Raw genomic sequence first — 27,376 nt, 5'->3', positions numbered from 1 at the left:
ACCTGCCGTCAGCCAGGAGAGAGCAGTTAGAGTGGAAGAGCGGGAGGCCAGCACAAACAAGGAAAGAATTGTTTTAGGACACAAGACAGTGCAGTGTGCCTGTCAAGAAAACAAGGTAGCAGTTAAAGCTATTAGAGATGGGCCATTTAGTCGCTGATATTGGCTGTCGTCGGCAGGGTACGCTCAACACATGGGCGCCTTTATGTGGCAGCTCCTGAATCGAGGGAGGACAAAGAGGGATGGCTCAGATGCATAGTGAAGCTATTGAAGCCTTTCGGAAAAGTCACATGACTGGAAATTATCTGGATATTTTCATTCAAATTTAGCAGGCTCATGAGTGGGGCTTCATTGTATCTATATTTTCCCTCAAATGGTTTCAGCCTCATAAAGAAGTCACACACAGGCTTCTAAAGAGAAATATCGGTGGTGTCTGGAGGAAAGCCTATGTTTTTACATTCAACAAAATGTTCGCTTGGATGTGTCTTTATAAATGAAATGTTCCTCTGCATCTAGACCACAAGGAAATTACATAAATCCTAAAAGGTTTACAAGTTAGAAAAAACAGTGAAGTAGAGAACAAAAAGCCTACACACTCCCTTATATGAGCAACTACACATTAGACAGGATAAAATGGTTGTCATATATATATATATATATATATATATATATGTAAAATGCACATACAGTATATACATGTATGTATATATGTGTGTGTATATATATACATATGCATATATATGTGCGTGTGTATATACACAAAATTAATGTTGAAGTAGAATTGTAGCTATTGTTACAAGTCATCATGAAATAAAGCCATAAAGTCGAGTCTGTCAGCAAAAGACGTGACAGATTCCTATTTTTGGAGGCACACTGTAAGACTCCCACGAAAAGTGTTTCTCTCTCAATGTTTCTTATTGGGGGATGCTGAGACTGTCGCCGATTGGTTAGTTCCTGTGTACATTGCTGCATCATACGAGCACTTCCCTTTTCCCGGAGCAAAGATGGCGGAGTACGACCTCACCACGAGAATAGCTCACTTTTTAGACCGTCACCTCGTTTTTCCCCTGCTGGAGTTCCTGTCTGTCAAAGAGGTAAGAAATGTTTTAACGCATAAACACTTCTTTACGTTATTTCGTTGTTTTAAACGAACAGTATTGGGGTTTTTGAGCTGTTGTACAAGCCGAAGCACGCTAAAAATTGGCCACATTGTCTGCCCAAGTGTAAAACAACTTTAGCCGGAAATGGGGTAACCTGAGTTCAAAATAAAAGTAGCGAGACTCGAGCCTTTAACAATAAGTACGAAACCGTGGGAGAAAACAGAATTATGAAACAAAGTATTTAACAACTAAATGATTATATATTACATTCCCCAAAAATAGCTAAGTCATTCTTAAATAGTAGAAACCCAAAGCTCTTGTTTGACTTTACATTTGAAGAGACAATATCGGAAATATTCCTTCTTGTTCAAATAAGCTTAACCATTGCTAATGCAGGGTTGTGCTGGTGATTACAATAGTGCGCGTTTCCTTAACTCGGTACGGCAGGTACAGTCGTTGGGCTGTGCTTCCGTACAGATTAGCATTCAGCATTAACGTGATGTTGCCGCCAGTGGGGATCTGTTGGCCAACGTACACCAATAAAATACCTCTCACGCTAAAATAAAAAGGATTAGATAATTTTAAAAAAGGTGTTTCATTTCCCATAGTTGCATGTGAAATTAGAGAGTTTTGTTTAGGTCAAGTCGCATTTGAATGCTTAGCTTAGCTCCTCGGATAATAGTTTACTAACCTAACAGAACTATTGGGGGCAGTTTTGTTTTAGGAAACGCACAGGTTCAGACATCCGTTTCGTCTTTCTGAGTAAAGGAATGTGTTTAGGCCCAAAGTATTTCCTAGATAATGAAACTAGTCCTATATTTGACAAAACGTCTTGCCTGTAAAAAAAACCCCGCACAGTCATGAACTTATAGCTACCAAAATGTGTATCCCTGTCTGTACCATCCGTATAGTCTATGAGCCATTCAGAGTATTTGGCCACTTAAGAGTTATATCTATACACCACAGAACTGCATTTTTTCTTGCTTTTGGGACACTTAGTAAAATGTGACCCAAAGTATGATCAAAGTTTTTGATATACATGCAACATCAGTACTGGAACTCCAATAATGTTTAAGTCAAATTTTAGAATCAGAAACACTAATTAATGTACAAGCCTTTGTAACGTAGTCTTGTGGTTAAATGATAATGCGCTAAAACATCCCCATAGCCCCTTTTCTTATTATTTGCTCTGTTTTAGATCTACAATGAAGAGGAACTGCTTCATGGAAAACTGGACCTCCTCAGTGACACAAACATGGTGGACTTTGCCATGGATGTGTACAGAAGCCTTTTTTCTGACAAGGAAATTCCCCAGAGTAAGTGGTGACACTTTTTAGATACACACTGCTTCAACTTTTTCTCTCCAAACGGGACTTGCACAAAATCAAGCAGTACGGTTAATATAGCTTAATAGACATCATGAAGAGCTACTGCTACACACAGCTCACCCCTCTCAGCATCGATTTAGCAGTGAACCTTCTTTTACAGTGGTCCAGACTGTGTACATGCTGGTTTATGATGTTGCCGTAACTTATATCGCTCTTTATCCTCCCTGCGGCAGCTCTCAGGGAGAAGAGGACTGAGGTTGTGGCCCAACTCAAGCAGCTGCAGTCAGAGACTGAACCCATTGTGAAGATGTTTGAAGACCCAGAGACAACAAGGCAGATGCAGTCCACTAGGTAAAGCCTGTTATTTTATAAGCAAAATAAGGATTTTATTTCTTTATTTTGCATGTCTTGTGTCGACTCTGGGGTTGGTAAAACCTGTTACTTGATACAAGGGACAGCACAGCAGCATTGCATAATGGAACTGCATGTTAAATGAAAAATGTACTCAGTCTATTTTGGGCTTTTACTCAGCAAAGACAGGAAAAGAAAGTTATCCGTATTAAGAGTGTTTAGTTAACTGCTCTGATGAAAATAGTTATGTTTTTGCGGAGAGTCTTTACGGTTAAGTGCTTTCCATTATTATACCCTTTCATTTGGTACAGGAGATGAATACATTTGATTGTTTTCGCCTCAGAAGCCTTACAAGGCAACATCGACCCAGCTTTTCTTTATTTTGATGTTAGGTTTTTGTCTGTGTGGAGAATAGAAAAAAAGACACATCCTTTTGGATGAGGGTTCATCTGTCAGTCAGTCACATTCTTCATACCACTGGATTTGTAACACAATAGAAAACTCATCTGGTGTCAATGAAGATGTCTCTCTCAAGCCAAAAGACATTATGCAGTTTTATTCTGCCATTATTGTCTAAATTATGCTTGATGCAGTCGCTTGTTTGTATCATTATTTCTAAATTACAGTTGCATCCATTTCTGGAAATGAGCAAAATGCTGACATTTGAACGCAGCAGGCTTGTCCGTTGGGATTAATTGAGCCATACACTATCCTAACCACACAGCAAGAATTTTACTTAATGATAAAAACCTGTCTCGTCTCGGAATTTTCAAGTTCAGACGTCACTGTAAACCTTGTTATCTATAGTTAATCTTTATTATTTGATCACATGGATCATGGTGTCCATTAGAATAAATTGTCATAAACATTCTATTTGGTTTGATTAGTTAAAGCAATTAAAAAAAAAAAAACTTATTTTCCAGTTTTGAATAAAGTTGCTTCTGTGACTTATTCAGTGCTTATTCGTGTTGAAATGTCAAAATACAGCCAAAGCAAAACTTATGCTGATCTTATTTGTATTTTTGTTAAGACATTGCAGATCTCTGCAAAGAGATATGTGCAGTGTCTGTTGACTCTAATAAATTTTCACAATCTGCGTTCCTGTAATACGCAGCAGGGTGAAATTCCAGTCTTTGTGGAAAGCAATGCGAAGCTTACAGAAACCACCCGTCTTTAGCCTCCAAGCTGAGACGACCTGACTTTAAGCAGGAGAGAATCCTGCCTGAGCCTCAGTGAAATTTGTTTAACACACAACGCATACGTGCCAGTGAACGCGCACTCGCTCATTCCATTTATAAAACTGAATTTAACATAGAAACACGCATAGTTTCAATGTGGTGTCCACTTAAATAGATTTTTGGTCACAGGCAAAGTAGTAAAATGCATTTGGGATACAACAGTTTAGAGGAGCCAGTGCATTCCTTTATTTCGACAAACCCATAGAGACACAGAGGCTGTGCTGAGAAATCAGTCTTCCCTTTATTATCCAGGCATAATTTGTTAGACATGGCTTGCATAGATTTTGTAGTAGCCAAACCAAATGTAAGAAACAGCCCATCACATTGTTTTTCAAGTGATACGGCCTTCATTTATGTGTGGCTCTAGTTTTAGACCGGAAGTGGAAAAGTACACCTGAGAGAGGCTTTAAACACATCCAGACTCATGCTAAATGCTCTCTAACTACCAGAACTGTCTACTTTCTTTTTTTTTTTTTTCAGAGATGGACGGATGCTGTTTGACTATTTGGCAGAAAAGCACAACGTAAGTTGGCCTGATTTGCTGACATCTCGCTTCAGCAGTGTGTTTCCCATGCCTTATGAGTGAACCCATGGCTGTTTCAGGGGGCAAAGTGGGAGGGACGGGCCAAGTATGGAAAAGCAGAGTTACTTCCCAAAACCCTTAACTCATTTTCGGGGTTTGTATGGCTTGCACAAATTCTGTGGACATTTACATTCTGTGGTGAATTGTTAAGAATAAACGGAATAGCTCGGGACTCGTGGATAGAGCCGCAAGAATGCCGGAGGTTCTATATTTACCATGATGTTTGGCTTCTTACCCTCCCCTTCATTGGTCCCCTCCCACTCCAGTATCCTGCTGACCTGCATGTTGTCCTCAGTGTACCTCCACACAGCCAAGGCGCTGGGCCCCTGAGAATCCTATCGGAAAGGCTTTATTTTTGGTTTTCGGAAAGCTGCGTAGATGGCATGACGTCATTGCGCACTGATCTTACATATTGGACATCAAGAAGAACAATTGAATATAGGAAGACAAGTAGCCTTAAAATGACCTTAATATCTGCCCAGCAAATATACACATATATATAGATATATGTGTATATCTGCTGGGCAGATTTTTGTTACAGAAGCTAAACATTCTCTTGCCGTTCGGGGAAAAATGCCACTGATGAAATATAATGCAGCTCACAGACACCACAATCATTCTTGTGAATATGAGAGTGCTGTGCCACCACACCAACAAGAATATTCTGCTTTGACAAAAATTCTGTTAAAAAACAAAATAAATTTATTTTAATAAAAGGCTGTTTAATTAATATAACTTTCTGTGATAAAACACTTCAAACCAGTTGCCTTTGGCCCCACAGCTGCATTTGATCAGAGCAAGCACAGTGTTTAAATTGGAAAATATGGTATTGTTTGACCTGATCTAACCATGATTCATATGTTCTGTCTGATATTGAAAATGTTGTTATTTCTCTTGGAAGTTTCGGCAGGAATATTTGGACACACTGTACCGATATGCCAAGTTCCAGTATGAGTGTGGAAACTACTCTGGTGCTGCAGAATACCTCTACTTCTTCCGTGTCTTGGTAAGCTTTCCTGCTTTTGTCACACATATTAAACGCAATTATATTTGAGTTGAAACTAATTTGGTAATTCGCACGGAGAAAGTAGGACCTCAGTGCTACATCATCAGTGTGTGCTTACACACAGCAAGCTGGCATTGCAGATTTTGCTTGAAAATGGAGTGTTTTGTCATACCAGCTTGCCTTTACACATGCACACGTGACAATTCAGATCTGTGACTACTTCCTCGCCAGTTCAAATGTATGTCATCATGGGAGGTGGGTCTACCTGAGGATTCAGCTGAAAAAAATACACGTACTGTGAGCACAATTTCTGGGGAAGGAGATACTCGGACTGACATTCAAAGTGGCATGTTGGTGTATTCATTAAAATCCAGTAAATCCTCACCTGGTACAGACAGCAACCAGGTGAAAAGTGAAGGGAACTTTGGCAGTGATCCTCAACTCTCGGCTCAACTCTCTCTCTCTGATCCTCAACTCTTGGCTCAAAATCAATTCACTGAGTCAGAGAGTCCACTGACTGTCATCTCTCCTAAACCTTTGGTTTTCTGAATATGTGCAGCCCCCCCTAATTTCTGTGCACCGATGCTAGCCATCCCGATGCGGTTTAATGTGATTTTTATACCTGCTCTAAAAATCCTGAGCAGAAATTTGAATGGAACTGAACATATAATTACAATGTTTGTTTGTTTTTTTACAGTATATAGAGATTACGATTCAATAAGTGATAAGTTTGTGAGATTTATTTTTTCTTGGCAATTAGAAGAAAAATAAGTACACATGAAACACAATGTAAGTATTGGTTAAACAATGAAAAGGGCAGAGAAGCACCCTGGGAAAGATACCAGTGGCTGTCACACTCTTACTCTATGTAGAACTTGAAAATAGTGCACGGCTGCCCGCTCCATAATTATTACACAATAATAAGGAAGGATTTAAAAAAAAAAAAAGAAAAAAAGAAGTATGATAAAATGACACAAACATCTGAGCAATATCGTTTTTTTCCCCCCATACATCATTTTTACTGAACATAGCTTACATGCTATTATTCTTGTACATATTCTCTATGCTTCCATTTGGTTTGAGAAACGCGACCATAACCTACTCATAGTCATACAGTACTTTAAGGTTAAAGTGCTGATTGACCTTTTTAGTCACTATGGCAATTGTATCTAAGGAGTTGTTTCCTCCTCCGAAGCTGGCTTTAAGGTCTTTGTTTATTGGGATTTCCATGAGTGGAGCTAAGTTCTTGCTGACTTGAGTTATTGCTTCTCTTCCAGCAAAAATAGAGCTCTGTTATGACCCCTTCGATGTTATCTCACATCAAGTGTTAGTAAGTTCAACTCGGCTTAAAGTTCTTCCATGACCAGTGGGACCAGCACCACATAGTCGGTGGTTTCCAAGTGTCAATCACTTGTCCGCTGGCTTTGGTTTGACTTTGATTCAGGATTTAGCTTCGTGGTGAAGCGAGCGCTCATGCCAAAGCCAGCACTGAGAGAATGGGCAACAATAAGATCAACATTTTTTCTATGTATGATTATAAAAAAACATGAAGATGATCATTTGTTTCTATTTTAGTAAGCATTTGATACGGCACTGTCTCTCTGATGTCTGGGATTCTGGCTAATCATGTGCATTGCTGAAGTGTCCCATTCTGAAAAACTTGGCAGTGACTTAGAACAGTGATGAACTCTTTTCTCTACAAACAACCCTCTTAACCCAAACCATGTGAGTATGGGAGATGCATCCATGGTGACAAGTAATTTGTGCAAGGGAGAAGCAGGCATGAAAGAAAAAATCTTCATAAACCTTACAAGGAATACGTCTCACTTTTCCAACAACAGTCTTGCTTTGCGACTCATTCTAAATAAACCAAAATTGCTCTGAGTTGTTTAAAGTTCAGCGTAGATTTTTCAGTTGTTTTTTTCTTTTACCTCTCAGATTTTTAGATCCCTCGTGTGAAGTTCAGGCCAGATCAGACTCTGTAACCTAAAGATTTTTTGTTTACTCTCGACAATGCAAGAGGCTTTTTAGAACGGGGGGAAAAAGGTAGAAATGGATTTCATTCGTTGGAGCCTGTGTACCGCTCTCCACCTCCTTTTGGTGGACCTCCCATACTCACAAGCCCCTTGTCTGTCTCTCCCTCCCCCATATGGGAGAGGTGAGGCTCCATAAAGTCATTTAACGTGGGAAACCCAGTCAATTAAACGAAGGAAGCGAGCCTTGCAAAATCCATGCCTCAGGTCTTGTTACAGTGTGGCCGAGCCCGAAAAGAGCAACTTATTCATATCATCACTTAATGCAGGGATTGAATGTTAAGAATAAAGATAGAGTATCCCGACTGATCCCCAGCACAGTAAATTTATTGTTGCTGGTCAGTCAGCGAAAATGTGCCCATTTCACAAACCAGTGGAAACTTAAGGTAACTGCTGGAAAAACCCAGGTATTGAAACTTTTCTAGCGTGGCCACTAGTGAAAGCCAGACTGTGTGTGTGGAGAGAAAGCTGCCATAATGACCTGGAGGTCAGCCAAATGTAGCAGTCAGGGACTTCCAAGAGAGAAAAAAATAGGAAACAAAACAAAACACTCGAACAGATGAAACGCTGACCTTTACACCGGCTGCAAAGCCAGTTTCGTCTCTGAGTTACAATGCTGACCTTTCTTGTGATTTCTTCACTTCATCAAATCGTTCTCTAAAGATCTGAGTTGCGCTCCGACTGGATGGAGGAACCTACCATCAAACTGACTCTCACAAGAGATTCTATTTATTTTTCTTATTTCTCATCATCACATAGCGTATAGCAGCTTATTGAACAATTATCACACCACACCTAGCTTTTGCCAAGCAAAAAAATAGATCTGACTAACTCAACCGATTTTTGTGGCACCAGTGGAAACCTGCTCTTTTTTTAGTGTTTCCTCCACTTGAACATCTGTCGTGCTTCACAGTCGACTACGGCAGCCGTCCCTTGGTGCACAGGGGTGTGTGGTCAGCATCTAGGTTTCTCTGGACGCTCAGCAGACGCCCACCCTGACTTCCTGCTTGACTCATGTCACTGTGTCTGGTGTTTGGTGTTATCGTGAATTACCGTGGCGCAGAGTTTCCCATGAGCCCTTGGGTGTAGTCCAGTGTCCACTCCCGAGTGATTGCGCTGCTGAGGTTCAGAGGCGCTCTCAACCTGCCTTTCATTACCTTATTCTTCTTTGTTTGTTTTAGGCTGTTCTGGAAATCAGAAACAGTAGCCTGCACCATGTTAAAGAGTAATTATCCCCTCAGAGATGTCTCTTGTTACCATCAGTTCAGATTTATCCTGTGATAATGAAAGTTGTCTAGATTTAGTGAGGGTCATAGGAATTGAATGCAATTATCATTTGCCTATCGGAACCAGAACGTAGTTTGCAAAGATTGTTTTTGTATATGTTGCACATTGACATTTTGGAGGTTACTTCATTTTGTGTTTTAAGTTCCTGACAACTAGTCCAACACCTCTGTCTTAAAGCTTTAGTTTCAGTTGTAATCAAAGTATTGAATCATTTTTGTAAAAAATAATTTTGCAAATTAGATAAACAAAAGAAATATTTACAATTTCATCATGTTCCAAAATGTTTTTTGCTGCTCATATTAAGTTGTTAATGTGTTGCAACGGTCTAGATGTGGTCGGTTTGCATTTAGACACCAAAAAAAAGCATTACTAACTTTAAGAAGTATGCAAACATGTTAGCATCTGACAATCTACAAAGTCTAGCTTCTAAAAGTTAGTCCAGCACAACCTGTAGTGCATGTATTATTTCAGCTGAACTCCAGTGGGCGTAAGCATTTCACAAACTGTAAAAACAGTAAAACGTACGTATATATTGATAAAGTAAAATTGTCAGTAATGCTGATTTCATTCACAGTTGCATTTTTATTTCTTGGACAGATAAACTAGTCTAAATTGTGGTTGAAAATTAGCCCTTTTAAAATGGCATTTCCAGGCTGCCGCTCTGCTCTAGTAAAAGACATCCGGATAACAAGATCACCTTAAAAGTAACTTGAAGATGTGCGTGCGGTGAATTCAGCTTTGCTTATATGTATGAGACAGTGAGAAGCAGCCCAAAGTCTTTAACATTTTCTCGTACAGTCCTCAGACATCCCTCAGGTGGTAGCTTGATTATGCTACTCTGCATGTATAATGTGGCAAGGGCGTTGGTCCAGTTGAATGGCCCGACTCAATTGTGCATGTAACTGTGTTTGATGATATGAATTGAAGTAACTAAACAAATTTTATGGCTCCAGAACAATAAGTCTCGTAATTACTCTTTAGTGTAAAACAAAGATATCAGAAGGTTTGTATGGGTATGAGTATGAACGGGTATGAACTCGAATGCAACCGGAACATTTGATTTTTAAGATATTTGTTCAGAAAACGGTACATGTGACACTTGCTCTAAATGTTAATTCACTTACTACGATTTGTTTAAAAAAAAAAACGACGCAGTCTGTCACCGTCCTTTCCTCCTGTCTGTTGAGATCTGTCCTGGCAGCATGGTGTCATTTAACCTATTTCTGCATCAGAAATGAGAAAAGTCAATGCAACATTCAGCTGTGCTACTGAAGCCAAGATAAGAAATGACAAATACTTTGTCTGTAGATGAATGAACACAGGTGTCAAGTCAAGTGGATTAACATATTATTTCTTTCATATATGTGTGTGACTATTCCGATTTAACACGTGAACCATGTCGTCTGTTCCTAAGGTCCCAGCTACGGACAGGAATGCCCTGAACTCGCTGTGGGGAAAGCTGGCCTCTGAGATCCTGATGCAGAACTGGGAAGCAGCCATGGAGGATCTCACCCGCCTGAGAGAGACTATTGATAACAACGTAAATGCCCCACTTCTCAGAATTTGATACCACATTTAGATTCCCTTACATAGACTGCCATATTGACATTTCACTTGCAGTACAGCTTTGCTGTGGCATTTGATTTCTTACCACATGCACTCATCTGACTACTTAAGAACTTGGATCTGAGTAAAAAGGAGCTGTTGGTGTTTGATTGCCATTAAGAGGGCAAGCACGTGTGATGGTTCTTGAACCTTAACAAAGAATAACACAGTTTTATGTGTGTTTTTGACTCTCTCCCCCCCGTCCTCCTGCTTGACTGGATTTCTAACATGCTCCTGTCCAGTCTGTCAGCTCCCCTCTCCAGTCTCTCCAGCAGAGGACATGGCTCATTCACTGGTCTCTTTTTGTGTTCTTCAACCACCCCAAAGGGAGAGACAACATCATCGAGCTCTTTTTGTATCAGCCACAGTAAGTACATTGTATTTTACAACGATTCTTTTTAATCACTTAAAAAAGTGAGTCATTATTTTACTCCCAGGGAACTGAAAGCTGTTGAAAGAATATGTAACTTCGGTGCTCTTGGCCATTAAAGGTACAGTGAAAGTGAATCCAGTGGCTTTGCATCAGTGTACAGCAACTCTGGTTTGTGCATTGTGGGGGAAAAAAAAGCTGTTGCTGTTTTTTTCTTTTTAATTGGGTGTGGTTTGATTTTATAAAATTGTGTTGTATCAAAATAAGAGTTCCTCTTTTACGGCACACAGTTGATTTAGAGTAAACTATTTGCTTTAAGACGCTTTTGGGTGGTGGGCTTCTGCGTGAACCCTGCTGGTATTTCTAAAGTGGTTTCAGAAGTGTGTGTTTTTCGTGTGGTCTGTTTACTCTCCAAGTGGAGAACCGAGCAATGTGTATCGCAGATCGGAAACTTTATACACTGTGTTAAAATTTGCACACCACCTATTTTGATGTCTTAGCTCCCTCCCCCTGTTCTGATTGCAGGCCTGTATAATTGTACTGATGATTGGGCTCCACCGACAGTATGACAGGCAACCACAACACAGCACACTCAAATGTCTGGTTCCCTGAATTTTTTAATTTTATTGCGGATGATTAAGGAGGCCTGCCCAATAATTACTCATGAAAAGCTCACCCAACCATCTGTTTGGACAAACTGAGGTAGTTTTGTGTGCTTTGCATTTTCATAGTGTAGAAACCTCATGTTTTCCCCACTGAGGCTTGGCTTGGCTCTTGTTTCCCATCTCTTGACCAGTACTTCCTTTGGCTGAAGTTGGTGACCAGTGGCTGGCCTTCAGCTCTACATTTGACCTCCTTTACCCCTGCAGTCAGCAGATGTTCTTCCAAAGCCTTGCTTATATACTTTTGACAGACTGCACAGGCTGCCTGAGAAATGATGTTCAGTAATGGAATATAACACAGGTGAAGAGTAGTAGGTAGTACACGCAGAGTAACGTTTTAGTCAAAATCACTAATTCTCTTTTTCAGAATGACTTTCTTTCCCTCACAAGGTGGAAATAAGACCTTGTCTCCCTGTACTTTCTCGTCGTTCTTTCCCAGAATGCCGCAGTAGCATCGTGCCTTAAAAACTTGTCATCCCTAAAGTGGGCTAGGTGAACGCCCTGAGAAATATATGGTGCGGTGACTTATGCGAGATTGCTTGTTGTTGGAGCCCCTAGGAGAGTGAGTAGGTGTGAGTTAATCAGTAGCACAGCGTGAAGCGTTGCGGTCTTCCACAGGAGTCAAACAACTACAAAGAGAGGGAGGGAGCTCTTCTAAAACCAGGCCAGCAACTTGCTTTGCCAAGTGGCCCACTGCTGTTTTTAGACTCGACATCACAGCTGCCACAGGACCCCTGTCCCTTTAATTGATTCAGCTAATTAAACTGTTGTCAGCACTGTTTCTTTGAGCAACATGTGTTCCTCTGGCCATAGCTACAGGAGACCGAGAGGGGCCCAGCCTGCTTCCTCTTTTCAGATTTGATGTGGTCAGTGAGGGACTGAATTCAAAGATAGATGCAGGTAATGTCAGATTGTGACCATTTTGACAAGGAAAATGGTGCTTATGTGCAGAGCTTGCTTGCTTTTTTCAGAGCTGGTGTGGGATTAGAATTAGCCTGTAACAGCATTGTGTCTCTTGTGTTCAGCCCTTTGCAAGTTGACCTGTGGTTGGAGCATCATTCCCTCATGGATTGAGTTTCAGCTACTGGGCAGGTCCCTGCTCACTGATCTATATCTTCTTGCGGGGTTTCCTCCCCTCACAGGGCTCTAATGAAAGAGGCGGCTTAACGCTGGAACGTTTGTGTTGCAATGAAGGGACATTTATCTGTATAGCTGCAAAGCCTTTTTCTCCAGGGGCCTGATAGGCAGCCAGAATGTTACATTATGTGTCTTTGTAAAGATCGTGCCTTTGCTTACATCATTCTTATAAGAGATTACTTTTACCCTCCCTGATTCCAGGTACCTCAATGCTATCCAGACCATGTGTCCCCACATCCTGCGTTACCTAACCACGGCGGTCATTACAAACAAGGATGTCCGTAAGCGTCGGCAGGTTCTGAAGGATTTGGTGAAGGTCATACAGCAGGTAAAGAAAAAATAAATAAATACATTTTCAAGCAGACTTGCTCACAAAGTTCACCCTTTTATTAAGCTTTGAGGGCTTTCCTCTTCAGCACTTGGGGGGGTCCGTTAGGGTTTTGGCCCAGCTGGATAAGCCGTATAACCATTTTTTCCGATGAATGGCAGTAAGCTGGCTGTTCTACACCCATATCTTCTCCACCAGTGACAGTAGCTACTTCAGAGATCTAAGCATCATCTTGGTGGGTTGTTGGTAATTACTGAAAGATGTGTTCAGTTCTCTCGTCTTTGTGGCCTTGGGTCAGGTTTGGAGTCTTTCTCTAAGTATGATTTAGAACTGTTTGGAGTCCAGAAAATGTCTTCACTCAAGCTCTTCCTGAAATGTTTATTCAGCTATTGTGCCCAGCTGGTGGTCATTTTGCCTACATAGTTATTATTGTCAGCAATTTTACATTTTAGCAAGTTTATGTGTTTTTGTGCGTGTTGTATTTGGGGAAAAAAACAAAAAGGTATCTCTTTTACATAAAATTATATTAAAATAGATAATGCTATGGCTATACAGCTTTTTATGGAATTAATAATCTGTTTTTATTTCCTCAGGAGTCTTACACCTACAAAGATCCAATCACAGAGTTTGTGGAGTGCCTGTATGTGAACTTTGATTTCGACAGTGCCCAGAAGAAACTCAGGGAGTGCGAGTCGGTGAGTAACCGCTTCAGTAGTGTCTGTGACATTGTGAAGGTCCTCTGAGGAGATCTGATTTCTGGGTCATGCTTCTGATCTTTTACACAGAACATTGTAATAAACATGGTTGGTAAACACGTGATCTGTCTTTACTGGAACTGTGCAGAATACAGGCAGAGGGTCACACAGAACAGTAATAGTCTGTGCCTTGTATCACACTGTCAGATATAGAGGTCTCTCAGGGTGCCGTATGAGTCAGGCTTCAGTCAGATTTTACTATGGCCTGTAATTGACCCATCAGGCGGGTTGTTAACAGTAAAGGCTTTATAAGCAAAAGTCTCCGCAGAGGCGTGCAGACACTTGTTTCAAGTAGGAGATCTGTCATAGCATCTCTATTTAGAGTGTTTATTTCAGTTTTGGTTTGTAAAGGGCAAATCTAACTATGATCCCTGATGTAAAATTAGAACAGGAGTACAAAACAAAGGTTCTTTTTGTGTGTGGACTACAAAGCTGAACAAACTGAGAGTAGTGCGACATCGAGCTGATTTACATCACTGTGTGTGTGGGTGGAAACAGGTCCAGTATCATGTGTTCTAATTTGGATATTTTAATTTTGACATTAAAATACAGATTTTGCTACATGTATGTATGAACATGACATTAGAAAAAAAATTCCTGTTGGACCAAAACCAGGATGGAATCAATACTCTCGTATTCGCACATGTGGATAATACGACAGGTGGTCGAATCTCTCCCACACGTGCACGTTCAGCTCGACTCAAATCTTTTTGTAAGAAACATAAAGTGCAGCCGATCGTCCGATGTAACAACTCTCATTGACATGTTTTGTTTGTCTTCAGCTAACCGTTTCAGAAATTGTAACTTAACAGCAGCTCATTAAGACTACGTGCAAACTGTTGTTGCTTAAAACATTTCATAGTTAATGAGCAGCTTACGAAATGTAACAACATTAAACCAACACCTCCCACAAACAGAGCTTTAGTACAGCACAGCAAACTAAAATGTCAATGATGGCAGATGAGGTTAATCTGTCTACTCTCACACTCTAAACCGTCTACATTATGTGTCGTCTTTGGTTCTTTTCATGTAACATCCATCCATCAATTTTCTTCTGATTATCTGAGGTCTGGTTGCAGAGGCAACAGGTCCAGAAGGGAAACCCAGAAATCCCTCTGCCCAGCCACTCTTTGCAGCTCCTCTTAGTGAATCCCACGGCATTCCCAGGCCAGAGGAGCAAAACAAGCCCTCCAAAACGTTCTGGGTCTGCCACAGGGCCTCCAGCTGGATGTGCCCGAAAAACATCCGAAGTGGGTTGACCAGGAGGTATCCTAATCAGATGCTTGAACCACCTCAGCTTAGTCCTTTTGATGCTGACGAGCAGCGGCTCTACTCTGAGCTGCCTCTGTTTGCACTCACCTTATCGCTAAGGCTGAGCTCAGCCACCCTCTGAAGGAAACTCATTTCAGCTGCCCAAATTTCATCACAGTAGTTGAGCGTATGGAACAAAGATGGACCAGTGAATTTAAAAGCTTTGCCTTTTTGCTTAGCTGCCTCTTCATTACCACAAACTAGTGCAATGCCCTCATTACTGCTGATGAAGCTACCATCCTTCTGTTCCTCCCTCGCTCCATCCTTCCATCATTTTTTCGAACAAGAGCCAGAGATACTTAACACCTCGGCTTGAGGCTAAGACCCGTCCCCAAGCCAGAGGGAGCACTCCACCCTTTTGGGTTTGGAGGGACTGACTTTTATCCCGCCTACTTTGCACTCGTCTGCAAACAGCTCAAGCACGTTCTGAAAGTCATGGCGTGAAGAGGCTAATAGAGTTCCGACCTGTGTGGCGCTTTACCGTCATTCCTGACACGTTCCTGCTGCTGGTGCCACAAAGAAAATCTCTGCTTCTTACTTGTCTGCTTGCTTTTTACACCCATAAGTGAATAACCAACAGAGATATTCAGTTTGACTCACCAGTAAGAGAAAAGGGGGCAAAGCCCTCTGTGCCTGCAACCAGACTTTATATTCTGTGGAAAAGAAGCACTATAGCCATCTGGCTGCCAGTCAGAAGCAAATCAAGTTAATGAGTTTTATTTTCCGACTTTCAGATTTGATTTGTATTCATAAATTTGATCAGTTCTTGCCGATTTTTATCAGTACATACAGTCATGGAGATTAGAGTTTTACTTAACCTATCATTACACGTTCAAGTTTAAAAGCATGTCTTGGTCTATGCTCCATGGCAGCAGGTGTCTCAGCAGGATGTTGTGCTATAAATACATTTTGTGTACCTCCATCATTCTCTGCGTGCGCGCTGTAATTTGGCTTTACTAGATGAGTTGATATTTTGGTTATTTAGTTGCCTTTTCATCTTTTGCCTCTTGCTGATAAACCTTGAAAATGAAAAACATCTGGCCTGATCAAATGACTCTTTCCCAGGAGTAAATGTTGTGTATATAACTCGTGTCAGCTGTTCCTGAAGAGTCCGTTTCATTGTAGCCTCTTTTTTTTTTTGTTTTGTTTTGCCAATAGAGAAAGTCATCGGTGTATCACTATTGTACAAATGAGGAGATTTTCCCCAAGATTTATTTAGACCTTATGCCCTCATAAAAATAAGTGGTCAGAGAAAAATCCAAAGCATGTTCCAAGAGAAAATTAGATTTTTTTTTTCCCCTCTGCAAGCTCTTATTCATGACATTTACAGCCCACAATATTATAGCAGTGTCCTATTTCTGCTAAGACACGACACCCGCCTTCAGTCACAGACCTTGTTAAACACTTGGGTTGGTCTTGACCTCACCTCGTGCAGTTTTGTCTACAGCTGCTCAGTCTCAGATCAGAGCCCGAGATTTTCCAGGTGCCTAAAAGGGTGACAGCCCTACCTGTCGGTCCCATCGGGGCACATCCAGTCATCCCCAAAAACCCTCAATTGACCTTGTCCAGTTCACAAGCAGGTCAAGCCAGGTGGGTGGTTCTGAAAATGTTTAACGGAACCTTTAATGCGTTACCTGTGATGGCTTGCAAACATTAACATTTCCCCAGAACGGTTTCCTCTGAAGCTGTTAAAGCAGCTCGTCCACCTGCAGAAATGCACATGCAGGCGTTTTTTTTTTTTTTAAAAAGAAAAGAAAAATAGTGGTAAAGGGAAGTTTCATAGACCATGGAGCGGTTGAGGTAAGTGGATACGCCGCTGGGATGGGCTCTCATCTTGATGAGCATTTGTAATGCATCAATTGTGAGTCATTGAGAGGAGTGGCACCCATCTATTTGCTGATTGCTGTAATAGCAAGATATGGGTTTTGTTTTCAGCTCTCCTGTCTTCACTTTACTGTATGTTGTGAAATAGTTTGAACCAAGGGCTTTCAAATGGGGAGTTTAGCTTGGGTTAAATTGTTCTGTTCGGGCTGTGCAGGTTCTTTTTTTGTTCCTTTCCCACTTTATCCACATCTAGAATCACTGTCAGATGTGAGATGCATGCTTGTGAAAGAAAAGTATAGGCCTACCTATAGTGAGGCCCTCAGATTGCACATTAAAGAGCTCTTCCATTCCCTTTCAGAATTTGTTTAAGCTTTGTGGTTTAAATCCCAGATGACAATAATTAGGGCACTTTGCTGTTCAAAGTTTATCAGCCTTAGATAAGCATTGTAGCAGCTGAAATGTGTGTTGCCTGATAGTAGTCTAGATTTATTCAACCAGAACTCGGAGTAGATAGCAGGTTTCTGAGCTTAAGCAAACAAAGACTTGGTAATTCTTCAAGAACATTTGAAGATGGAGGTCTGTGATGTGAAATCGCTCTCACTGAAGAGTTGGAATGCAGCAAGCAGTGAGAAATGTGAGCATTTCACACAGTGGTACCTCTGGGGCCATAGCTGGGTCACGATGAAGCACATGAATTAAATGTGCAGAAGTGTCAGGGAGTCCAGGCAAGGCTGTACTTCTCACTGTAACTCGGCTCGGTTGATGATAGACATGAAGGACTGGAGAGTCCTGCTGGCATCTGAGTTTATTAGGATGCCGCAGTTTTGGACGATGGTCATTGTCAGATTGGTGTTCCAGCTTTGGGGAACTGACACTGAACCACCAACTAAGAGGACCGATGATAAGCCGCTGACAGCGTGGTTATGTTCGTGGCTGACTCTGTTCTTATTGTGCTGCTCATGTAGTGGTGGAATCAGAATACTCTCAGAAAACCCCGTACTCTCACAGAAATAACCAATGTTCCAGTATCTACTGTAAAATACGCTTCTTTAACGTCTTTCTGTCTCTTAGGTTCTCGTGAATGACTTCTTCCTGGTTGCTTGCCTGGAGGACTTTATCGAGAATGCCCGGCTCTTCATCTTTGAGACCTTCTGCAGAATTCACCAGTGTATTAGCATCAGGTTAGTCACTCTTTATCACTGAACCTCTCATTAGCGCAGATGTATGGGGACACGCACGTGTTGGACGGCAGAACTCCGACATGGATCCCTTTAGACCAACAGTCTGCTCCTCTTCCTGTAGCTGAACGTTATAAGTGGTCAGCAAACAGGAAGCAAGAAAGTCTGCTTTGTGATAAGTGGAATTTTTCTCACTGATAAGTTTTTATTGCTGCGTCCACACACAAACATGCTGACCCCACACCATCTTGGGGATTAAGCATTTTGAGGTTTAACTGCTTCCAGGTCTCCTCAGGTTGCTCTGATTTCTTGGCTTTTAAGACCACCTGTCCGAGGCCAGCTCGCAGACAGTTTTCCTCCAGGAAGAGGTCAAGGTTTAGACGGCTTGAGACGTTCCCAGCTGCTCCAGTGCACAGTAATTCCAGCTCGTATTTGTCGGGTAAATGGAGGTTAAAGGGTTCTGTAGGTCTCAATTGAGTACAAGTTTGAAATGCAGTTCAGTTGGAGTGAAATACAATTGACCTTGGACGCTTCCCCAAAACCAAGAAATTTAGTTCATGCTAATTATAGCATTAGCGGAGAGGGAAGTAAAAAGATTATTTTAATTGTCTACAATTAAGAGAGATTATAAGATTTGGCTGCCTCCTTACATCAATTTTAGAGAGTGACAAAGATAAAGACAGCTTTCTCCCTTCTCAGCCATTAATCCTCATCTTTGTAAGGGTATCTAGTCTCTTATGTTAGGCGGTGCATATGTGGTTGTATTGTTTATCCGGTTCATGGCCGTACAAATTTCCCTCTGCTCTTAGAAAACGGGATGCTGCCTCTTGGGCATGTTACAAATGCTAAAAAATTTAAAAGACACCTACAGTAGAAAGAGGGAATTAATTACTTCTGTTGACACAAAAGTGATTGCCTGTTATATAGAGCTACGGAGGTCTGTAGTCAAGGTTGAACCATGGAACGTGATCAGGCCCTGTCAAAATCTCCAGTTGCAGATTGTCTGGAATTGATTAGGAGTCCTGGTTCTTTTTGGCAGACTGACTGCAATTGGATCCATTTTCTTGTTAAGGACCACAAAGGTTAGTGGTAACACTGAAAGAGGAAGTTGAACGGTGATTTTGTTTTGTGTCCCCTGCTCTCCGTTTGTTGAGGTTTTCTGGTGCAGGAACACAAATTAGGAGCAATTTTCGGGATTTCTGTGTTTATTTTGGTGGGTGTTATGACGATGGACAGAATGTGTCTATTTTTGAAAGACACCCAAATTCCAAGTCATTAGTCCTCTACCCAGAAGCCCTCTGCACCCAAGCGTGGATTCATATGAATTTGATGGCCAGCTTTAATGAGGACATTTTTACAGCTGTTGGCCATGATGGTTTCGCAGATACTTAACTCGCTTTTTGCCCACAGCTTGGGACAAAAAAGTAGACACGAAGTTGGCGTAATTCGGTTATTTTATGCAGTAAAGGCTTATGTGAAAAGTATTGTAGGCAGTCTGCTCTCGTAATTGCCTACACACACATCGTTTTGTCTAGACTTTTCAGTGTCCCAAGTCTGTGTTTCCAATTTAGCTTTGTTTTCCTGGTTCGATTTACAGGCCTGATTTTCATAGTCCTTCCATGAATGTTACAGTGGCAAGACCCTGCTTTGACCTCAAATGCTCATTTGTCCTTTTGCATTTTGAGTAAACGCATGATCATTTGGGTTATTCTTTCCCGCTCTTTGTCACTCTATGTATTTGTACACAGCAGCTCAATGGTTGTTGGAAGCAGTGTCTTGTGCATTTGGACGCAACACCGAAGATCTTTCCACCTCACAATTGAGTCATTAAAAAGACCACAATCATTTTGGTTCTTCCAAAAAATCTATTTTGCCCCCAAGCTGAAAGCCAGGCTGTTCCTAATGTCTTATAGTCCCCCAAACCCTATCATATGTTGCTGTTTAACAATGCATTCATTTTAGACCAACTCTGCTAAGAAAGGGGCTACTTTACAGACGAATCCCCCATCCTCCTCTCTCCCCTAACTAAGTTAGACCCCAATCCTGACCCCTCTCTTCAAGTGCGAGGTTGGTATTGAGACTCACAGGAGTCCCCCTAGCCTGAAGTGGAAAGCTCAGGATCCAGATAGAGTAAGGGGTCGAAATGAAAGTGATCCCTGTCCTCCAGGGAACAGGATCATGGTGGGTAAAATAAAACCAGTCATAGAGGCTGTCTGCTTGGCTCAAGGGCCAAAGGATGTCAATAGCATAGGTTAAGTAAGTCCAACCCAAACCCTGTTTACGCTCACATCTTCCACCTTTTCTCTTTTGTTTTTGTTTTTCTTTACTCTCTTTGGGGTCTAAGTAGGGTGGATTGTTAAAGAAGTCTAGTAAGGACAATAAGATAAAGTATCCATGATCTTGTATACAAATGTGCTTCCTGGGAGGAAAACATTGCTAGACTTTATTTTATAAATTAGATTAGAGGACTTTGACTGGTAAAGGCCAAGGCCTTTTGGGGCGCTCTGTGATCCTGTATTATTCAGCACTGCGCATGTTGACAGAGGTTAGGGGTTAGCTTAAGTCCCCGCTGAGGACACCAGAACATGTTTGTTTTGATCACCATTTCTGACCTGGACTTGACTGGCATGTGCCCCCACTTCCCTGAATTGTCAAACAAAACACCCACAGTAAGCAATCGCTTAAACGTTGTGGTAAAGTAGGAACCAATAACTGATTTCTTTCAAAGATTCCTTGGGTCACTTGATTGTTGGGTAAACAACAGCAGGGTGTTTCTGAATGTCAGTAGATATGCTGGAGTGCTGTTCGTGTAGTATTGTGCAGATGTTCCAGAAAGTATCGCTGCGTCATGTTGTATGTTGCGTCATCGGCGTACTCTGCAGTCAAAGAGGACTTTTAAAGGTTAAGTGCATTAAATCAGGTCTTATTGACATCAGAAGGGATTGTTTTGTCATTGTAGTTACCTGCAGGGGCACTGCTTCAATCCTTTGAAGGACTTTGTGATGAAGTGCAGGATTTAACTGAGTTGTAAGAATACATTTTGTCAGCATAAACAACGCGTTTAAATTTAATAAATTAGGAAATTAAATAAAAATTAGGAAATAAATTTCTCTTTCCTGTACAAAGGAACAAACGGTTTCCCAAGTTCATCGTCCATATATCCACTAAGTGATTCGCCGTTCCAGTCAAAAGTCTAAATGAATGAGTAGGCATGTCCAAACTTTTCACTGAATGTGGCCAGAACGTTGAAATATTAAAGGCTATGTTTTCTGTCAGGAAAAAGTTAAATGACGATCCCTTTTTTGTGAAAATATTTTACAGTTTATACTCTTTTTAATTTAACCACCAAAATCAGCTACAGAACATAAATAATGTACCAGTTAACAATATTCAAGCCTGGAGACCAAAAACATTGCTGTTGGTATTATCTGCCACAGCCTGAATTTGCATCTTACACAGCCAGCACTATTCTCAACTTGTCAGGTTCCCAACAATGATACATAGGCGCAATTTTCCTGTCATGCATCATTTTCCACAGGTTTGATGAGCTGAAGTGTAATCAGCTTTCTAGCAGAGCTAATGTAACAAAGTTTGTTGGCGTGAGTGGCAGGTTCATCCGTCTCCTTGCATCTTTTTCCGTCCTCTGGGCAGCTGAGATGGTCATAAATCTCCTTGCAGCTGGTGCTTTTCTGACTTGTTATCCACCTTCTCCATCACTTCACTGTGGTGGAAGTGTTGAGATGTGCTCTGTCAGCTGGAGACCAAACCCTACTTTCCTCATTATGCTGAGGTAATGCTTCTTATTTGTTGTTTATGCTTTTTTTTTTATGCCCGTTCCAGACACTGATGTCACTCCGCTCCCACCCCTTCATGTGGTTTTGCCACCATTTGTCCAACATTCATGGGTTAGAAAATGATAGTCTTTTCTTTTTTTTTTGTTGCTCTTCTTTTTCAGCCTTGAGGTAAGACAGACATATAGTAAATCCCAAATAAGATTACTTCCCACTAAAAGAATGTCTCGGATAAGTCCCTCAGAGCGACAGTTGAGATCTGTAATGGTGGTGGGGTCTGTTTGCAGAGCCATGACGTGAGAAGTGTTGCAGTCTGGGAAGATTTGAGCTCTCACTGCGAAAGTCTCACAAAGTGTGATTAATGGACCAGGAAGTGAAAATTAGTGGAGTAAATTGTTTTTATATTGGCCTTATAACCCCTATTTTTTAAATGAAAAGTCACACAGATGAGACACGGTGATGAACACGTACCTACAGTTTGTGTCGGGCTTTCCAGCAGCAGCAGGAGGAGTTGGTGTTTGGTTTTGGAGATTTGAGGTTGCTGTAGAAATTGTGAGCCATGCACAAAGCGGTTAAGGATATTTATTGGGTCCCTTATATGAAATGTGGTAGGCGTGGAGGATGGTGGGGGTCGGACAAGAGGAAAGGGGCAGGAAACGTTGGGGGGGAAGGGGGTTTAGATCGGGGGTATCAAGGGGGTCTAGTTATTTCTAAAGCCACAAGGGAGGCCAGCTGCAGAGGGGAGAGCTTTGGATCAAAGAGTGCCAGCCACCCTCTGTCTCCCCTCCTCTGCTGTGACACATCGACGTCTCGCTGTATCAAAGAGCAGGCCAGGGTCTAACCTGGTTTTTATTTCGGGGGACAGTCGCTGGTTAAAAAAGTGAATCATGATGAGTTTCAGCAGACAGGTGGAGAATGTGTTCCTTGAACATGGGTACAAAAAGAAATGAAAGGACAAGTAACCACAGAGACTCACAACATGGGGTAGTCCCTTTAGCTCTAATTGAGTCATATGGGCAAGTCTGTAAATCAAGCTCTCATTAGTAGAGCACCATTATAAGTGTTATTTGGATGTGCTTTGTGTTAGAAACTCAGCCTCAAGCATAGCCCATTTATTAACATCATCAAATGGAAAATGGTAACTATTTATTTGGCACTCAGTGTGCAGCATCCATCATAATGTGGAGTGATATTAACTCAAATTAGTTATTTGGTGCCGTTGCATATTTCGTGCATGAATCAGTACAGCTCAGACAACTTGGTCCAGCCGAAGTCATCATGTGCGAAGGTTTAATCTTGCGGATTTGTAGCAACTGCAGAGAATGTCTGATTTTATTAAGTCTTCTGCAGATTCCCTGCATATTTTGGCAAGGAAGCGGGCGATGTTGTGGTTGTAATTTCAGGTGCACTTTGTTTATATATAAAAAAAAAAGTAACTTTAAGACATGCTTTTTTTTTTCCAGACTATGCTACACAGGGCTAGCAGTTATGTGAGACTTTAAGCTAAACATGAATGTCAGTTGTTCAGCATCTTAGAGCACATGCACGAATGCTCTTGAATAGCCGATGCACTTGCACTTCTAAACCAAATAATTACCGAATTGAAATTCTAACCTGAGAACTTACTAAAAACACAGGAAATCCTTCTTTTTTCCAAAAATCTTAATCAATCTGTATCACGGATTTAAAAGATTTCCCTCCTGACCAAATCAAGCTGGAGCTCCTTGTCTCTGTTCCCTCAACAGCATGCTGGCAGACAAGCTGAACATGACTCCCGAGGAAGCTGAGAGATGGATCGTCAACCTCATCCGCAACGCCAGGCTGGATGCCAAGATAGACTCCAAACTGGTGAGACTTTCTGTCTTCTTCCGCAGTCCGTATTGTCATGGCTAAACGAACAAATCGGACCTTTTTAAACACACCTTTTCCAGTTTAGGCCCCTTTTCGAACTTCTAAGGGCCCGAGCATCCACAATATCTATGCTTTGTTACATTCTCCGTTTGAGGAGCCCGGCTGAACCTGCATGTTTTGGCATACACGTAACAAAGGTTGTCTGTAATCAGCAAATCATAGCCCAGTCCTCCAGAATGACATGGAATTATCTAGATATGCCTACAGTAGAAATGTATGAGACCCATGCGACTTCTGTCTGGCGTTTGTAGAATGGTGTGTGTGCAAAACCGAACGTGATTGGCTTATTTGCATTTTTTGTGAGCATATTGTCCGTTTTTTTAATCCGTATTTCCAGGGCCATGTTGTCATGGGGAACAACGCCGTATCGCCTTACCAACAGGTGATTGAGAAGACCAAGAGCCTCTCATTCCGCAGCCAAATGTTGGCCATGAACATTGAGAAAAAGCAGGCCCACAGCAACAGAAACGAGGTGAGTAATGCACATGCTGTGCACTCAAAGTCCACCCAAACTTCCACGTTCAGCTCATCGTTCGGTGACACACGCAACTCTCTCAACTTTGGTTTTATTTTATTGTATTGAACTGCTATGACGACTTAATTTCCTTTTGGAGATGAATAAAATAATCTATCTATCTATCTGTGGTCAGACTGAAGGTCAGCATGAACTCGGGACAGTTCAAAGCACCTCAAATGATCGGCTCAAAGGAACAAGGTTAAAGAATGTTGATGAACAACCGTCAACAAAAGCTCTCTTTACACGGAATAAGCCAGTAAGAGCAAGTTTAACAGAGCTAATGCTTTCATCTCTCCATTGCTCTTCAAAGGCCTAATGACAAGGTAGATTCCAAACGACCATAAAACGCAGCCTGAGCTCAGTGACTCAGCTCAGCAATGTAAATAAGGTGGACGCTCACACTTGCTTTTGGTGAACATTACTCAAAGCCTGGAGTTCCCTGCACTTAGGACCTGCTGCAGATGTTGGGCTCAGGGTCCAGTCATCCCATTTAAGTCTGTTTTTGATGTTGACCTCGTGCGTTTCATCGTCTGTAGACTGCTCAGACACCACAGCTTCTCAGAATGTCACGATAATGCACATTCATACAGCTCCCCACTCATAGACTCGACATCCCTTAAAGCGGATTGAGGAGTTGGATTCCACACTTGACAGCACCAAGGCCGTAGTGTTTCAGCAGTCGCTTTTTAACTGCAGCTCTTTTGATGTGCACAATTACCCTCCTTCCTATTGTTTGAATATCTGCAGCAGGAGTGCTGCCATAACCTTGTGCTGTAGAAAAGAAAAGAAAAGCAAAAGCGAACTCCCTCATTAAGGAGTTTTTGTAATTAGACAAAAGAGGCTGCAAACAACTCACAGAGCACCACTACATCCTGCTGTCCTCAAGGCTACAAATCACTTGCATATAGAGAACATTTACTGCCTTCCATCTGGGCGGCTGCTTTGGGTCCCTGTCAGCTCTCACAGCCACCCAGCGCTCACCAGCAGAACACACATTTCCCGACAGCATTTAACTGCTTGCACATGTATGTTACTTTTTCACATTTCCCACAGTCAACAACAAAAATGGGTTTTGATGGGTCACAGTTAAGGCTCTAATTCAATGCTTTCTACACATTTGTTTTTTTTTTTTTGTTTTTTTTGCAGACACCAAGCTGGGCCGGTCAGGAAAGTGGATTTTAGCTCCACGGTGAAGATGGATCATTCATCGTGTGACATCTTTTTTTCCACACGTCTGTCAAGGAGCACAGCACTGTTTTACACTTGGTTCAAGTCATCACCAGTTCAATAAAAGTGGCCAAGAAAACCATTTTCGCCCCACGATTGCCTTATTTCTGGACATCACCAGCGGTGGTTGAGGTTTGAGTGGTCAGACTTTTGTATCAGTAATACTTGATGAAGTTTTAATGTGCACATTGAGTCACCGAGTGGGACAGTTAAGACTGCTGTGTGTGATGCGGCTCGTGAGTGCACAGTAATGATGAATGGCTGTTTAGTCTGTTGGTTTTATGGTGTTTTAGTGGTTCACTTCACCGTGGCAGGCGGCCTCGCTGAGTGGGACGTCAGCCGAAGGGGGCAAACAGAGGTGATGGACAGTTACCCGTGGTCACACTCTCTGCCAGTCATCCTGCCCATCTGAGGACACGAGGGAGCCATAAAGAACCATTAGCCAGGCAGACACAATCTTTTTAATGTCCCATCCAACCCCCGCTTTTCTCTGCTTTTAACCTTCTCATAACTCAGTGCTTTGACTCCCCCTCCCTCCTCCTTTATTGCTCACAACAGGCTGTCATTCCTTCATGTGCTTGTAATTTTCTTCTTACGTGTCATTTAACAACTAAACAGGGTTTTTTATGTAATATACACCTGCTTTGTTAGATTAAACCAAAAGTCTGGGAAGAGCAGAGCGTCGCATCGCCTCTACGTGCCCTTACCCACAAACAGACTCCTCAACAGAGGTCTGACTTTGTTCTGTCCCGAGGAGAAGCCGGACAGACCGATAATTGGTGCTTTCCTTCTTTTATGCTTTTCCATAATGCGTCACAGAGCTGCTCGGTTGATAAACAGAAGTGCACAGTGGACAATAGAGGTGAAATACGAAAACATGCTTTTTCGGTCATTTTTCCAGGTAAACAGTATTTCCCAACTTATTTGTTCAGTGTGTGTTTTTTTTTTTTTTTGTTTGTTTTAAATAGAGTTAGTGACACAATATTGTGACACTTTTTCCAGAAGGAAAAAAAAAAGGAAATTACTAGGAAACTGGATTTAAAAGTCTAAGAAGAGATCATTTTTCCACATGCGGCTCCCTCTCTGTCATACGAGCAGCTATGTGCAAAAGTCTTGAGCCACCCCTAACTCTTTTCAGGGCCGTGAGATGTGCCGTCGACACAAAACGGACGACTTTACAACTTTACAATTTTATCCAGTTTGACAGAAGCAAAATAGTAGTTTGATTCTCAAAGTATTGGCTAAAAACTTGGCATATCTCAGCAGTGTGTCCTTATAGAAGGTTAGGAAATCTGACAAGTGGGAGGACAAAAGGAGAAGTGGCAGACCCTGACAAAAAAAAAAACTACCTACAGCAGAGGAACAGTATCTGAAAGTGCCCTGATGGTGAAAGTGAAGGAGCAAAAACGATCAAGCAAAGATCTGACACAGGATCTGAAAGATGCAACTGACCCTTCGTTTGATTGATCCGCTGCTCGCTGAAGCCTCGTCACAAATGGTCTCCATGGAAGGATGGCTGTCAAGAACCCGTTGTCAAGGGAAGGGGAAAAGGCTGACGTTGTGCCAAATGATACAAAGACTGGCCTGAAAATCAGTGGCAGCTGAACAGGTGTTATGGAGGGATGAATCCGGAGCTCAACGTCACTGAAGCGGTGTGGGATCATCGTGGTGGAGAACAGAACAAAAGGCAGCCACCATCCAAAGAAGAGCTTTGGAATGTCCTTCAAGGAGCCTCGAGAACTATTCCTGAAGAGGGATCAGGCTGTGTTGAAGCACAAAACAGGTTCTGCATTTAACAAATGTAGATATTTTAATTAAAAAACAATATGAACTGATT

The 27,376-nt window shown here is 41.7% G+C and overlaps 1 protein-coding gene across 1 annotated transcript; it reads left to right on the top strand.

Annotated features, from left to right (window-relative positions):
- Positions 1-982: 982 nt before the first annotated feature.
- On the top strand, positions 983-25,621 carry eif3ea (eukaryotic translation initiation factor 3, subunit E, a). The gene is made up of 13 exons (XM_072394802.1): positions 983-1,091; positions 2,296-2,413; positions 2,659-2,776; positions 4,495-4,537; positions 5,499-5,603; positions 10,338-10,463; positions 10,771-10,895; positions 12,899-13,025; positions 13,619-13,720; positions 17,987-18,096; positions 23,630-23,732; positions 24,133-24,267; positions 25,459-25,621. Exons 1-13 carry the CDS (start codon positions 1,002-1,004, stop codon positions 25,492-25,494), a joined length of 1,338 nt encoding a protein of 445 aa, XP_072250903.1. The 5' UTR covers positions 983-1,001; the 3' UTR covers positions 25,495-25,621.
- Positions 25,622-27,376: the final 1,755 nt, after the last annotated feature.

Source organism: Leuresthes tenuis, unplaced genomic scaffold (assembly GCF_036924035.1).
Source record: "Leuresthes tenuis unplaced genomic scaffold, fLeuTen1.0.hap1 SCAF_10, whole genome shotgun sequence".
Classification (NCBI taxonomy): Eukaryota; Metazoa; Chordata; class Actinopteri; order Atheriniformes; family Atherinopsidae; genus Leuresthes; species Leuresthes tenuis.
Note: the sequence above shows the minus strand (reverse complement) of the source record. Positions and strands in the feature narration are given on the sequence as shown.